Below are 16,117 nucleotides of genomic sequence, written 5' to 3'. Positions count from 1 at the left end.
GCAGGAGCTCGCTGTTGTTCCTGATGCTGATCTAAAGCTGGAATGATGTGTGTTTGCTCCGGTACAACATGGCAGTAAGAGACAAGGAAATAACAGTTAACTAAAAGATTTAAAAAATTAGTATTATACAAGGTTATAGAAATTTGGTTTGTTAAATTTTTTTTGTGTTGATTTAATTTCTTGATTTATCATTGATTTCTTTTCAAACTGTTATACAACTTATTTATCAATGCTATTTATTTTCTTGGTTAAGGATTTGATTATTTCTATGGGGGTAAGGGATAGGATAAGTATAAGCCATAAGGCTTCAGCCTATTCCTTTTTCGGTTACTGTTTGAGTACTTTTATGTAAAATTATAATCTGTTGTTGTTGTTGACTGAAATAAAAATTTCAATTCAATTCAAAAGTGGATGTGAAAAAATAAAATAAAATAAAAATAGAGAAAAGATCCTTAGTTCTGGTATTTGTTAATTTGGTGAGACGTTAATGTCTAACGGACTGCGAGTCAATTGCTTTCTAAAAGTTCTGTTTGTTTTGTAATATCTATACTTGCTTGCCCCTGTGTGACACCCAAACTCAGGCCAGTCACCCTCCAGTGTCAGCTCTTGGTTAAGTGTGGGACAGTTTTAGTGATAAATAAATCCAGATCACACAGACAAACACTGATTTGGATTTTTAACTCCAAAGGAAAAGCTCAGAATCAGACATTACAGATTACAATATTACTGCCCGATGAGACTGGATAGAAACACACTGACTGACTGACTTTCCATGTTTTGATACATGAAAGGTTTTGGTTGCTTAACATTATTATTTATTTTTAGTGTATTGTGTATATCATTTAATCTGGCAGACTTCAGCATTATCCAGTTTATTTTTAAAGCCCTGCTAATAATGCAACTTAATCTGTAAACAAGTTAAAGATTTCCTAGTGTATGTACACTCACCTACAACTTTTTTAGGCACACCTGATCAACTGCTCATTAATGCAAATATCTACCACATGGCAGCAACTCAATGTATTTAGGCATCTAGACATAGTCAAGGAAGCCTCCTGAAACTCAAACCGAGCATCAGAATGGGGATGAAAGGTGTTTGAAGTGACTTTGAACATGTCTGTTGGTTCCAGACGAGCTGATTTGATCTCATAGGGTTTTCCAGGATTTGCAGAGAATGATGCTGTCAGCTAAGAACAGGAAACTACCGTTCACACAGGCTCACTGAAACTGAACAGCGCATCTGTAACCGGAAGGTCGCCGGTTTGATCCCCGGGCTCTTTGTCCTGGTCGTTGTTACCTTGGGCAAGGCACTTTACCCTACCCTTTACCCTATCGGCCCCTCTGGATGGTGCGATATGGCAGCCTTGCTTCTGTCAGTCTGCCCCAGGGCAGCTGTGGCTACAACTGTAGCTGCCTCCACCAGTGTGTGAATGTGAGAGTGAATGAATAGTGGTATTGTAAAGCGCTTTGGGTGCCTTGAAAAGCGCTATATAAATCCAATCCATTATTATCCATCCTGCCTTGTATCCACAGCTCTGGCTGCAGGTGATGGTGTGGGAATTATTTTCTTGGCACATTTTTTTATGAACTGAGCATCATTTAAATATCACAGCCTACCTGAGTATTGTTGCTGCCCATCTCCACCCCAGTATGGCCACACTGCACCCACCGTTTGATGATTGCTTCCACCAAGATAACGCGCCATGTCAAAAAAACTCAAACTAGTTTCTCAAACATGGCATTGAACTGACTGCACTCACATGGCCTCCACAGGCACCAGATCTCAGACCTTTATGATGTGGTAAAAGGGAGATTCACATCAGAGTTGTGCAGCTGACAAATCTGAAACAACTCTGTGACACCATCATGCCAATCTGGACCAAAATCTCTGAAGCATGTTTCCAGCACAGCGCTGGACAAATGGAAAAAACTTGATTGAAACTGGAAACTAAATAATTTTGAGTAAAATCAGCAAACACTGTATCAGGTAGGAAAGAAAAACACGCTCCACAGGTCCTGGTCATTTTCTCTCATTTACTGGATTATATGATAAATACGTCTCATAAATTTCTAGATGTTTTAGAAACACTGCCTTTGTTAACGATTTGCTAGACAATAAAACACTGGCCATACGAGACAATCAAATAAAAGTTATTTAAACTAAAACACTGTTTTGAAGCACTTTACCTTACTCTCCATGGATGAAATATTCCCAATAAAAACATCAGCAGACAAGAAGCTGTTATGGCGTCACATGACATTAAGTTTTAATTTTGAGATGTTTTACAATCAAATCTGTTACACATACAATATAGAAATGAATTGAATATTTCCATGAAATATCATTATTTTGTTTAATAAACATTCTGATAAATAAATTGTGAAAATAAACCCAAAAACTTGACACAATCAGAAAGATAAATTTTCAGTTTCTATTTAGTCAGTTATTGCAAACAATATCAGAAGTCTGTCACAAATCAAGAAAAGATTTAAAAATAATATTTATTATCTTTAGAGAAATGAAGATTTCAATAAAAACTGAGTTTTTATTGTATAAAATGTCTGTGCTATCTTCTAACAATGAACTGATGAACAATCACTTGTCTGTTTTTCCTAGGCCACTTCTTATAGTAAAAAGTATAAAACAAAGACATTTTACCTTCAAGTGAGTATCTTGATTTATGGAGCTTCTTTACTTTTTGTTGCATAAGATAACGATTTTATGACTTTTATCATTTTTAACTTAAAATCTCACAGATTTCAGCGCTACCGCCGTATACACCGAGCCCAACCAGGAGTGGGCACCTAGTCTGGACTCTGTGGAGGAGAGTCATGGTTCGAGTGCTTTCAGAGACGCTGTAGAAGGACAGATAAGTGTAACTATTAAAATGATTCAGGAACACTCCAATTCTTGAGGACTGTGGACCTTTAATGAAAGTGCTTCTGCCTGAATTTCTGAATGTATAACCGCCACTGAAACACTCCAGCGCCCATGAACTGTTATTGTTTCCAAAAGCACTCTCTCTTCCTGATCTGCTTACACTGCTGTCAGCTAATGCTATAAAGACATCGTCCCCGCTCCACTCCACCTCCCAGTAAGAAGGTCCTGTGAAAATCTCTCTGCTCAACACCTGAGGCCAGTCAGTGAATCTGTCGGCGTGATCATAGTGCCTGATTGTCTGAGTATGACTATATTTTGCTTTTAAGCCAGGCCCAAGCACAACACGCTGGTGTGCTGTGTTTGGGTTAAATGTGATTTCACATTTATATTTTAGGAATTCAGCTCTGGTCTTGGGCTCTGTCTCTGACAGTGAAACATCCCCCTGAGTTTCTTCAACAGCAGTTATGGTCCATTCAACATTGTCCTGCAGTTTCTCTCTGGTCTCTGACACAGCTGCTGCCACATGCTCAGTGTAGCTCTCAGGATGAATATTGATGCTGGCTGAGTCTGGAGCTTCACTGAGACATGACAGCAAGGTGTAGTTGTGTAGAAACTGGGTGGGGTCCTCTGTGTGAGAGAGCTGCTCCAGCTCAGCTTTTCTCCTCCTCAGCTCAGAGATCTCCTGCTGCAGGACCTTCAAGCTTTTCTCTTTCTCTTTAATTTTCCTCTCGATGTCCATCTCTCTCTCTTTGAGCTCTCTCTGCTTCTCGCTCATTTCTGCTGCAGTTGAAACTGTGTCGTGGCCTTTATGTTCATCCATTGTGCAAAGAATGCAGATACACTGCTGATCAGTGCGGCAGAAGATCTTCATCACCTCATTGTGGCGAGGGCACATGATCTCCTGGAGCTTCTGGGAGGGGTCCACCAGCTTGTGTTTCTTTAATGCTGCTACTTCATAGTGAGGCTGGAGGTGCTGCTCACAGTAAGAGACCAGACACTGCAGACAGGACTTGACAGCTTTCAGCTTTGTCTCAGTGCAGAAATCACAGCTCACATCTTCATGTTCAGCATGACAGAGATCAGCTTTAGCAGCTTGGAGTCCAGTCTTCTTTGTTTCCTCCACTAAATCTGCTATCACGGTGTTTCTCACCGGTGTGAAGGTCTGTCTGCACTGAGGACAGCTGTGGGTTTCCTTCTGATCCTCTTCATCCCAGTAGCTTTTAATACACTTCATACAGTAGCTGTGTCCACAGGGAATAGTCACCGGATCCTTCAGGAGATCCAAACAGATCGAACAGCAGAGTTTGTCTCGGTTCACCTGGTTTTCTTGCTGCGCCATTTTCGGGATGATAAATGTAACTCAGCTCGTTGTCCCCTCACCTGTCCAACTCGTTTCAAACACTCAACGTCGGTTGGAAGAACACAGGAAAGCTTTATTCATTAATTCTGCGAGGATAATAAGCAGGTCAAACTGGAAAAGTTTGTCTCTCTGGAAATCTGAAAAGTTAGCTTAAGTAATCCAGACCAGTCTGTCTCTTAAAGCAACAGCACACAATTAACACAAAGGTACCGAGGAGGCGCAAAAAGGTTAGAAAGTTCCTCCTCCTCTTTTTGTGAGCGTAAAGAAGGAGATCAAAATATGTTAAAAGGTACCCCGGCTGTTAAGACATGTTTGCGCTAAAATATGCACTGTGCTTTTAATAATATATATGTGGTATTAAAATACGGCAAAATGTTTTCCTTTCAAGCACATTTTATATAAAACCAATTACCAGTAGGTCACCATTGTTATTTACTTCTCAATGCACTCTGGGTAGTGACGTCATACGGTTGCACCGCATCGAGTTCACAGTTAGCAGCGCCCTGGAAATGGCTTCCGTTCAACCTTTCCAGTTTGAACCAGAGCAAACCGAGAGCGAGGATGAAAATAATCAACCAGTACTTATTTTAGATGAAGATGAAAACAGTCCGTCACACGAGGACGTGAGAGTGAGGGAAAACTACCGGTGTCTATGCGGCTACTGAGAGCGTTTGTTGTAAAGAGCTCAATTTTATGGCAGCATCTATCCATGGTATCGCATAACCGCACAATAAGTACATTAATAGAATTCGAATTTTTATTATACAGTGAAATTACGATATTGTTATTTTTACAGATTCTCCATGCAACACAGTGCACCAAAACCTTGAAGTCGTATGTCTTAATCCAGATGTTCTCTGGTATAGTGCTGGTCTACCAAGTCATAACCAGGTCACTAGGCAAGTTAATTAATACCGTTGCTACACTATAAAAAACAGGCTAGCTGAATGAAAGCCCCTATGACAACCAATACATGTCATTGTCCCAGAATTCATTGTGTGGGAAAAACATGGCCGCTCCCACGGCTCCAAAATAGTTTTAAACAACAAAGATTTAATGAATAACAAAAAATTGTAGATATTCTCAAGTATGTTTTTATGTAGTGGAGATAATTCGTAACATATTTAGAGTAACTTGGTAATTACTTCCTTTTAAAGGAACTAATTACGAAATGTCGGTATCTTGATTGATCTTCATTTTGATTAAACAGAGATGAATTTCTGCATCAGCCTGAATCCATGAGCCACACTGCTTTAATCTGTGAACAAGTTTCGGCCTTAATATCCATTATTGTGTCCCCTGGTTGTGTTACTGTGGATAAAACTACACAGCACAACTTACTTCAGTCATCTCTGGCTGCAACATTAAACTGACATACACATCAATGCTCTCATTTCCTGTCCTAAACGTCTGTGGATCATGTTGAAGATATCAACAGAAATATTGTAGTATTGCTGAGCAGTGCTTTTTTCTAATAGCACTTTGTACTACAAGATGGTGCAACCTCATTTTAAACCAGACATCACAACATGCTCACTGGTGAAATTCTGCCCTCTTGTGGTGAAAGATAAGTTAATTTCTACCGGAAAATGATCATAAAAGTAACTTTAAATGAACAGGAAAAAGAAAACATTCAGAACAAATATCAAATTGTTATTATAAGTACATCTCTGCAAAACATTGTAGCTTTATGAACATTAAAGAAAAGGAAAAAAAGGGGCAGCACGGTGGCACGGTGGTTAGCACTGTTGCCTCACAGCAAGAAGCTCCTGAGTTCAATTCCACCATCAGGCCGGGGTCTTTCTGTGTGGAGTTTGCATGTTCTCCCCGTGTTTGCGTGGGTTCACTCTGGGTACTCCGGCTTCCTCCCACCGTCCAAAGACATGCAGCTTGTGGGGATAGGTTAATTGGATAATCCAAATTGCCACTAGGTGTGAATGTGAGTGTGAATGGTTGTCTGTCCCTATGTGTTAGCCCTGCGACAGACTGGCGACCTGTCCAGGGTGTACCCCGCCTTTCGCCCTATGACAGCTGGGATAGGCTCCAGCGCCCCCCGCGACCCTGAAAAAGGATAAGCGGAAGCGAATGGATGGAAAGAAAAGAAAAAAGAAATGTAGATTACACAAAAAAAGAATAACTTTATTGATATTGTATTTTTAGTCTGTAACTGAAAAGATTTAAAGTGCATGTAGTCACAGTGAAGCCAAGCGCTACATACACTGGTCATATTTCCCCTTTTTAGCTTTCGGGAGACTTTTGTTTGTCTCATTAACTCCGTCTCTCTCCTCCTTTCTCTTTGGCACTGTTAAATATTTTTCATTTTTTCTTCAAGCTTTGTTTTCTGCACTTCATTTCTCCTGCTCTGGGGCCCGTTCTTCGTACCTCGCTAAGTAAGTTAGCTGGATTTGATTGTTGACGATTTCGCGTGATCCTGGATCGTTCGGTTCCCCGAAGCTCATCCGGGACTTGCTGTCACAGCAACAGAGCCGTAAGCGTAAACCTGCTCGGGAGCAGGTTTACTTTATGTAAACAGGATTAGATCGCGGCCACGCAGGTATGTCCGCTTCATGTATACGAAAGCAACAGCGATATTTTTCCACTGTTTTACCATAAATAAATATTATCAATGTAACTAAAGATAATGCAGTACTTGATCCCTTTATTGATTCCATACAGATACATACAGGTCATTTCCTAAAAAAAGGGAAATGTACTATTAATCATTCTATTCCATGTGATTATTACAGATGTAATTCATATTTTAGAGTAGTAATTGTAAATTACTTCGTGTAATCAAGATGAGAGACCACGGCTATAAAAGCGAAGGTGGATTTGGGAAGCCTGTCGCAGCCATGTCCTGTCCGTATACGCGAGCCACCCATTGCGGAAGGTGCAAGATTGATAAGGAGAGTCCTCAGAATTCAGCGTATATTGCGGGATAGACAGGATCCTTTAGCTCAGCGCGACAGTGTGCTCATAGAGAGATATCGATTTTCCCGAGAGGGTATTATTTACTTAACCAACTTGTTGACGAGGGGGTGCAGGACCACCACCTGGTTTTTTTTGCTCTGCCCTTTTCTTGGTTGCTGTTATAAACAAACAAACAAACAAACAAACAAACAAACAAACAAACAAACAGATTATTTCAGGGTCTCTTTTCAAGAGACTAAAAGCAATATAAGTGATAAATATTACCATTCTGTAGAATATTCTTATATTTCACACTAAGATGGCGCCGGTGAGGTCGGCTGCCGTCAGGACTGCTCCGACCACTTTTTCTTTGTCTTTGTTTTTTAAGTTAGTTTTCAGCGTTTCTAAATCGGCAAAATCATCACCATCGGGTACATTAGGTATGACAGTGACACTCTTGTTTCTATTGGTTTACAATGTACTCACAATTCGAAGTTTTTAACTCCGGATCCGAGCTGGCCGAGTGAGATCTTGAGGGAGAACAAAGGGAAGCGGCGGCGGCCTAGAGGGAAGCGAGCCGGTGTTGTGCCAAAAAGTGATTGTCTGCCAAAAACTGATTTCCAATGTTTCCGGCGTCAGGAACAGGCTGAGAGCTCGTGCACACCGCACACCTCTGCCTAGCATCCTGCTCGCCAACGTCCAGTCACTGGAGAACAAGCTTGACGACCTCAGGGCCAGGATAAAGTTCCAGAGAGACATTCGGGACTGCAATCTCCTCTGCTTCACCGAGACATGGCTGAACCCAGCGGTGCCGGACCACGCCATCCAGCCGGCCGAGTTCTTCTCGGTCCACCGCATGGACAGGACACGGGACTCGGGGGAAGTCAAGGGGAGGCGGCGTGTGTTTAATGGTGAACAACAACTGGTGCAACAGTGCGAACGTTGTTCCTCTCACACGCTCCTGCACACCAAATCTGGAACTACTGTCCATCATGTGTCGTCCTTTTTATCTACCCCGGGAATTTACATCGGTCATTGTAAGTGCCGTTTATATTCCACCACAAGCGGACACGGTCACCGCCTTATGCGAGCTGCATGAGGCACTCACACAGCACCAGACACAACACCGGGACGCTGCGCTTATTGTGACGGGGGACTTTAATAGCGCCAACCTCAAACGCGCAGCGCCGAACTTTTATCAACACATCACCTGCCCCACCAGGGGTGAAAGGACACTGGACCACTGCTACACTACGGTCAAGGACGGCTACAAGGCACAATCCCGCCCTCCGCTTGGCAAATCTGATCACGCCGCCATCTTCCTCATGCCAAAATACAAACAAAGGCTGAAATAGGAAGTTCCGGTTCAGAGGAAGGTCGCGTGCTGGACGGATCAATCGGTGGCCGCGTTACAGGACGCACTCGATGACGCAGACTGGGGCATGTTCAGAAACAGCTCTGATGATGATGTCAACGTGTTTACGGAAGCGGTTGTGGGATTCATCGGGAAACTAGCGGATGATACCGTGGAGACAAAGACTATCACAACGTTTCCCAACCAGAAGCCGTGGGTGGATAAAACCATCCGCGACGCTCTGAGATCCCGCACCGCTGCCTACAACATGGGACTCACGACGGGGGACATGGACCCGTACAAAGCCGCGTCATATAACGTGCGGAGGGCGGTGAAAGAGGCGAAGCAGCGCTACGGGAGGAAACTAGAGTCATAACTCCAACAGAGTGACTCTAGGAGCCTGTGGCGGGGACTAAGGACAATAACGGACTATAAAGCACCAACAACCGGTATGACGAAACGTTGAAACGTGCTCGCTCCCACAGAGGAGAAACTGTTGTGTTAAGGTTGTAACCATGAAGAAAGTGGTGGCCTGTCGGTGCAGTGGATCACATCTGGACTGTGTAAAAGGTGTATTTCCCTGACCTTGACTGGATTTCATTTGGCATTTAACTTTCATTGCAGCTCTGGGCGCTTTGCAAAAACACAAAAAGACATTTTCTTTTTTGCACCCCTCCTCTTCAGGGACTTCACTGGCTCCCTGTGAAATTCCAAACAGTATACAAGCTTCTTCTGTTCAGCTGTACTGAGTGTGAGTGTGAATGAGGTGATGCTGCCCATTCTAACCACCTGAGGTCTGTCTGTTCACCTCTTCAAGGCACTTTATAAGCTTGCTCCTCCTGACCTGTTAAGCACTGCCTCTTCTGCCGGCTCACTTCGAGCCTCTTCTTCTATCCAACTTGTTGTGCCTTGTTTTGGCCTCAGCACCATGGGAAGCAGAGCTTTCAGTTGCTCTGCTCCCAGGCTGGGGAACTCTCTACCGCCAGATATAAGAAACACTGGTTCTCTCCCCCAGTTTAAATCTCAACTCAAAACCCATCTGTTCAATGCTGCATATTCACTGTGAACCGATTGTTTATTTTATCTCGTGTTTTTTAAATTATTGTTCTCTGTACTCCATTATTAAGTGTCCTTGGGTGTCTTGAAAGGCATTTTTAAATAAAATCTTTTTTATATGAAGCAGTAATTGAGAAACTAAGGAGCTTTAATGTGAGAAAAAAAATCCACTATTGTTAAATAGTAACCAGCATCATAATTCTGTGTTTCTTAGTGATGTCATGAGAATCCAAACTAGGAACACTGCCAATGCAGTAAAGTTTTATTGTCATGTACAGATAAACAGTGTAGCCACATTTACCCGTAATGAAACTCGTGCTCCTCAGCTTTACATGAATATGTAGAAGTATGCAGTTATATTAAAGAAGATAACAATAATAATAATAAAATCATAAAGTATTAAATATTAAGAGAATTTAAGACAATTGTTTAATATTTACAGTTTCATTTTTTTCGGGGGGTTTTTACAGTTGTGCAAAAACCTGTGCAGTGAGGATTTAAAGTGATTTAAAGTGGCAGTGTGTAGAGTCCAGTAGTTGTAGTGAGTGTGTAATGGTGTGTATAGAAGTTCCAAAGCCTGATGGCTTGTGAGTAGAAACTGTCTCTGTGTCTGCTAGTGCTGTCCATATTGATCCTGCACGGCTGGCAGTTCAGTCCTGGTGATGCCCTAGGATCTCACAGGGGGTGTGATCTCACCACCCTGTGCAAAGCTTTGCGGTCCAGAGCGTTACATCTGCCATACCTGGTTGTGATGCAGCCAGTAAGAATACTTTTAATGGTGCATCGGTGGAAGTTTGTAAGTATTCTGGAGTTCATGCTGAATCTTCTCAGGCGCCGCAAGACGAAGAGCTGCTGTCTTGCTGCTTTTGTGTGACCAACGCAGATGGTCGCTGATGTTGATGCCCAGGAATCTGAAGCAGCTGACTCTCTCCACCTCTGCTCCATCGATGTGGATGGGGGTGCGGCCTCCTATCTGCAGTCTCTTGTAATCCACGATGAGCTCCTTGTTTTTGCTGACGTTAAGCAGCAGGTTGCTATCGCAGCACCATGATGTCAGGGTTCTCACCTCTGCCCTGTATGCCACCACATCTTCATCACAATGCAGCTGATGGTGGTGGTGTCATCTGCAAATGTAATGATGGTGTTGGAGCTGTGTGTTGCTTTACAGTCATGGGTGAACAGGGCTGAGCACACATCCCTGGGGGCCGCCTGTGCTGAGTGTGAGTGTGGATGAGGTGATGCTGCTGATCCTAACCACCTGAGGTCTGTCTGTCAGGAAGTCCAGGATCCAGCTGCACAGGGAGGAGCTGATGTTCAGATCACGGAGTTTCATTCTGGATGATATGATGGTGCTGAAGGCGGAGCTATAGTCTATGAACAGCATCCGCACATATGTGTTTTTCTGGTCCAGGTGGCAGAGGGGAGTGTGAAGTGCAATTTCTATTGCATCGTCTGTACATCTCTTTGGCATGTAGGCAAACTGGAGCGGATCAAGTGAGGCAGGGAGTAAGGATGTGATGTGAAGAAGGTGTTCAGCTCCATCAGGTAGAGAAGCAGTTACCTCCCTCAATCTGACGCTGTTTCCCCTTGTAATCTGTGATGGTCTTCAAACCACTCACATGTTCCTGGTGTATAACACAAAATCACTCCTTGCTGTCCCCATGTCGAGACTGAAACACTGGGGGGGACTGAGCTTTTGCTGTTGTTCTGTTCCTTTCTTGAAGAAAGATTAAAAGAAATTGGTTCAAGAGACTTTTAAATGATCTGTTTTGTGCCCATTTTAATGAATCAGTTCTTTTGGCCACTTAGGATCCCATGTGAACATGTGTGACCATAACTTACACATGTGCTTAACAATCATTAATAATCTTCGACTGCTTTTTCATTGCACAAAGATCCTCCACTCAACATGATGTCAAATGTTCAGTGCTTCTGTTTCACAGTAGAATATTTAGATTATTTCAACATGAAGGAAATAAAGACATAAAAAGAGCTTTGTTCATCAGCTATGAACTGACAATCTTACATCTTATTTTCAATTTCACATTTTTTAAAACTCTGATGTAATGCATAATCTCAGTCTTTCAGGTTTTTTCTTCTTTACATCAGACTTTTCATGCTGACAGTTTCTATTTAATGGTTTCTACATTTTTCTGTTTCAGGTCTCTTTACTGTTTCTTTGTGTTGTACGCTAAGGTTAGAGCAGTAAAGCTAACAATAAGGCATACAGGCACAGTGATGTGATTAGCAGTTACTATTTTGTGTCTGCGTGCCTCAAACAGCCAGCCAGGTTGTAGATTATATTCATTCCTGAACAGGAATGACCTTTAGACATCTATGGATGTAAGTATCATCATCTCATTAAATTATCCTTTTGAAAATTTGTTGAGTATGAATATAATATGAAAAATATGATAAAATATTATACTATGTGAAAATAAAGGAAATAGGCACCCATTTAGAAATGGATTATTTAATACAGCCCTGCCAGAACAAAGCCAAGTTTTTATGAACTCAGCTGTGCGATGTTGGTGAAACTCGATGTCAGACTCAGACATGTAATTTTAGTTTTAGTTTCTCGTTTGTGTGCACAAATAGTGTTCGGGTTAATGATGAAAATTTCTTGTTATGTTTCTAAAATGTAATCGGTTTTAACTTAAAGATAAAAACATTACAATTGACAACTGAATTTCATTTCATTTATTGGGATTCATCTTAACACATTTCAGTGGCAAGTATTTGATTTTTGTTCAGCCAAATGAGAAAAAGACGTCCTCCTTACATTTATTTTTAAAGAGACTAATTTCAGGCATCTTTACACTTTGTTTCAAGTTGTTCTCAGGTTTTCAGGGACATCTTCCTGACAGCATAGCCATCATTGGTATTTTTTTCCATGATTCCGTCTGTACTGCAGCACTTGTGATTAGCTGTGGCACTGAACGTTGGGCAGCAGTAAGCAGTCCAAAAGTACTCAGGAACAGTCACCCTGTTATTGATCTTGGGTTCATCTTTCTCATAAGGCATGACTCCAGTGATAACATACATTTTTGGCATGCAGACATTAAACCTTTCTAACATCTTCTCGTCCTGTAGACTCCAGGGGCCATTATTGAACTTTTCCATTTGAGGAACAATATTTGTCAGGGTGAATGTAGCCTCTTTGTCTTCTTCTGTTGGTGACCACTGGGGGCGAGGTGGCCTCTGGTATAACCAGAGTGTTTATAGTCTTCATTGACTGCCTGGCTGTTCTTCACATTTTGGTCAGGATGTTTTTGGTACTCCATTCCTGTGTTGACTTTGTCTGATACCAGCTGAATGACAACAAAGACAGACTTTTTATTTCTTTAGAAGCTACAAAGATTATTTATCATTCATGTTGTGTGAGCAAATTGTCCTTTACTGCAAGTTTGTGGGGATGTGTAACATTGAGAGCATACTGTTGGGCTTAGTTGTGTAATATTTAAATGTGAGCAAGCCAATCAAATCCTACATGCCTTTTTTAATCATCATTTTATTAAAGATCATCTTATTTTGTGTATTTTTTCTTCTTTATCATGTCCTGTTATTTATTCATTTATATTTGGGTTGTTTCAGTTATAGTTATATAGTTCATTATATGTTATTACATTATATTACATTACACATCATTGTAAGATGTGGTCTAAGGCAGGACAGAGAGGTCAGGATTTGTAGAAGGTTCTTAGTCCCTCAAATCGATCGTGTCATCCTTCTGCTGACCTGTCAGTAAAATCAACCAAACACAAGGTTAGCGTGAACACACTGTTAGCTTTAATATTTCCTGCTGTAGACTAACCTATGAAGAAATGTAATGGGAAGCCTCCACACTGCAATATTTAGTAGAAGACTGGTCCAAATGTCAGTTTATCACAGCAAAATCCACCACCAGTGCCAGATAAACTGATGGGATCTCGTGGGACTTTAAACACAACCATCTCCAGGATTTACAGAGAATGATGCTGTCAGCTAAGAACAGGAAACTATTCACGCTCACTGAAAATAGAGCATGAATAGTTTCACGAGACAATCAAATAAAAGTTATTTAAACTAAAATACTGCTTTGAAACAATTTACCTCACGCTCCATGGATGAAATATTCCCCCCAAAACATAATCCACACTAAACAACATCAGCAGACAGGAAGCTGTTTTGGCATCACATGACATTAAGTTTTATTTTTGAGATGTTTTACAATCAAATCTGTTACACATACAATATAGAAATGAATTGAATATTGAAATGAAATGCAAACAAAAATATCCAGGAATTTTGTGATCATCTTCAATTATCAGAAGTCTGTCACAAATCAGAAAAGATTTAAAAATATGCTTTAGTATGTTTAGAGAAATGAAGCTTTATTGTACAAAATGTGCTATTTTCTAAGATTGAACTGATGAATTATCATTTGCCAGTTTTTACTAATCCACAACTTAGAACATGAAAATGTATAAAACAAAGACATTTTACCTTCAAATAAGTGAGTATCTTGTTTATGAAGCTTCTTCACTTTTTGTTGCATAAGATAATGATTTTATGAATTTTATCGTTTTAACATAAAAGCTCACAGATTTCAGCGCTACCACCGTATACACCGAACCCAACCAGGAGTGGTATAATATCGTTGGTACTGTACCAGTACTGGATCTGGACTCTGCGGAGGAGAGTCATGGTTTGAGTGCTTTCAGAGACGCTGTAGAAGGACAGATAAGTGTAATGATTAAAATGATTCAGGAACACTCCAATTCTCGAGGACTGTGGACCTTTAATGAAAGTGCTGCTGTTGTCTTCTCTAAATTCATAACCACCACTGAAACACTCCAGCGCCCATGAACTGTTATTGTTTCCAAAAAGACTCTCTCTTCCTGATCTGCTTATGTTTTTGTAAGCTAATGCTATAAAGACATCGTCCCCGCTCCACTCCACCTCCCAGTAACAAGGTCCTGTGAAACTCTCTCTGCTCAACACCTGAGGCCAGTCAGTGAATCTGTCGGCGTGATCATAGTGCCTGATTGTCTGAGTATGACTATATTTTGCTTTTAAGCCAGGCCCAAGCACAACACGCTGGTGTGCTGTGTTTGGGTTAAATGTGATTTCACATTTATATTTTAGGAATTCAGCTCTGGTCTTGGGCTCTGTCTCTGACAGTGAAACATCCCCCTGAGTTTCTTCAACAGCAGTTATGGTCCATTCAACATTGTCCTGCAGTTTCTCTCTGGTCTCTGACACAGCTGCTGCCACATCCTCGGTGTAGCTCTCAGGATGAATATTGATGCTGGCTGAGTCTGGAGCTTCACTGAGACGTGACAGCAAGGTGTAGTTGTGTAGAAACTGGGTGGGGTCCTCTGTGTGAGAGACCTGCTCCAGCTCAGCTTTTCTCCTCCTCAGCTCAGAGATCTCCTGCTGCAGGACCTTCAAGCTTTTCTCTTTCTCTTTAATTTTCCTCTCGATGTCCATCTCTCTCTCTTTGAGCTCTCTCTGCTTCTCGCTCATTTCTGCTGCAGTTGAAACTGTGTCGTGGCCTTTATGTTCATCCATTGTGCAAAGAATGCAGATACACTGCTGATCAGTGCGGCAGAAGATCTTCATCACCTCATTGTGGCGAGGGCACATGATCTCCTGGAGCTTCTGGGAGGGGTCCACCAGCTTGTGTTTCTTTAATGCTGCTACTTCATAGTGAGGCTGGAGGTGCTGCTCACAGTAAGAGACCAGACACTGCAGACAGGACTTGACAGCTTTCAGCTTTGTCTCAGTGCAGAAATCACAGCTCACATCTTCATGTTCAGCATGACAGAGATCAGCTTTAGCAGCTTGGAGTCCAGTCTTCTTTGTTTCCTCCACTAAATCTGCTATCACGGTGTTTCTCACCAGAGCAGGCCTCGGTGTGAAGGTCTGTCTGCACTGAGGACAGCTGTGGGTTTCCTTCTGATCCTCTTCATCCCAGTAGCTTTTAACACAGTTCATACAATAGCTGTGTCCACAGGGAATAGTCACCGGATCCTTCAGGAGATCCAAACAGATCGAGCAGCAGAGTTTGTCTCGGTTCACCTGGTTTTCTTGCTGCGCCATTTCCGGAATAAATTCCGCCTCAATAATCCAACTCATTTCAAACACTCGATGTCGGTTGGAAGAACACAGGAAAGCTTTATTCCTTTATTCTGCGAGGATAATAAGCAGGTCAAACTCACAAGTCTTCTTGCTGGATGATATAAAACTGGAGAAGTTTGACTGTCTGGAAATCTGAAAGTTAGCTTAAGTAATCCAGCGAGGGTTGGTCTCTTAAAGCAACAGTACGTGGTTAACACAAAGGTACAAAGGCCTTTTTACGCCGAGGAAGCGCTAAATTCCTCCTCTTTATGTGAGCATGAAGAAGGTACAGAAGCGTAGAGCTGCCACCCAGGCAAAAGAAAAATACAAGTGTATCACGTTGTAACGTGAAAAGTTTATTGTTCTAACAAGATACTTTTCACGTTTGAATAACATAATATCACGTTATTACAATATACATAATTATCACGTTCATACAATATAAATATTATAT

At 41.6% G+C, this 16,117-nt stretch overlaps 2 protein-coding genes and 1 pseudogene across 2 annotated transcripts; all 3 read right to left on the bottom strand.

Moving 5' to 3' along the window:
• Positions 1 to 2,399: 2,399 nt before the first annotated feature.
• On the bottom strand, positions 2,400 to 4,369 carry LOC146570482 (tripartite motif-containing protein 16-like). Its single transcript, XM_085278948.1, has one exon. It carries the CDS (start codon positions 4,218 to 4,220, stop codon positions 2,739 to 2,741), a length of 1,482 nt encoding a protein of 493 aa, XP_085135074.1. The 5' UTR covers positions 4,221 to 4,369; the 3' UTR covers positions 2,400 to 2,738.
• A 7,942-nt stretch (positions 4,370 to 12,311) lies between these two features.
• On the bottom strand, positions 12,312 to 12,870 carry LOC146570481 (endonuclease domain-containing 1 protein-like; annotated as a pseudogene).
• Positions 12,871 to 13,732: 862 nt separating this feature from the next.
• LOC146570480 (tripartite motif-containing protein 16-like) lies at positions 13,733 to 15,882 on the bottom strand. The gene has a single exon (XM_085278929.1). It carries the CDS (start codon positions 15,679 to 15,681, stop codon positions 14,128 to 14,130), a length of 1,554 nt encoding a protein of 517 aa, XP_085135055.1. The 5' UTR covers positions 15,682 to 15,882; the 3' UTR covers positions 13,733 to 14,127.
• Between the last annotated feature and the right edge of the window lie 235 nt (positions 15,883 to 16,117).

The sequence above is a fragment of the Mchenga conophoros genome, linkage group LG7 (assembly GCF_057382185.1).
Source record: "Mchenga conophoros isolate Kocher_MC1m ecotype Shallow Benthic linkage group LG7, M_conophoros_male_GT1.1, whole genome shotgun sequence".
NCBI classification, from domain to species: Eukaryota; Metazoa; Chordata; class Actinopteri; order Cichliformes; family Cichlidae; genus Mchenga; species Mchenga conophoros.
The sequence above is the reverse complement of the archived record's forward strand: the minus strand, read 5'-3'. Positions and strand labels throughout refer to the sequence as shown.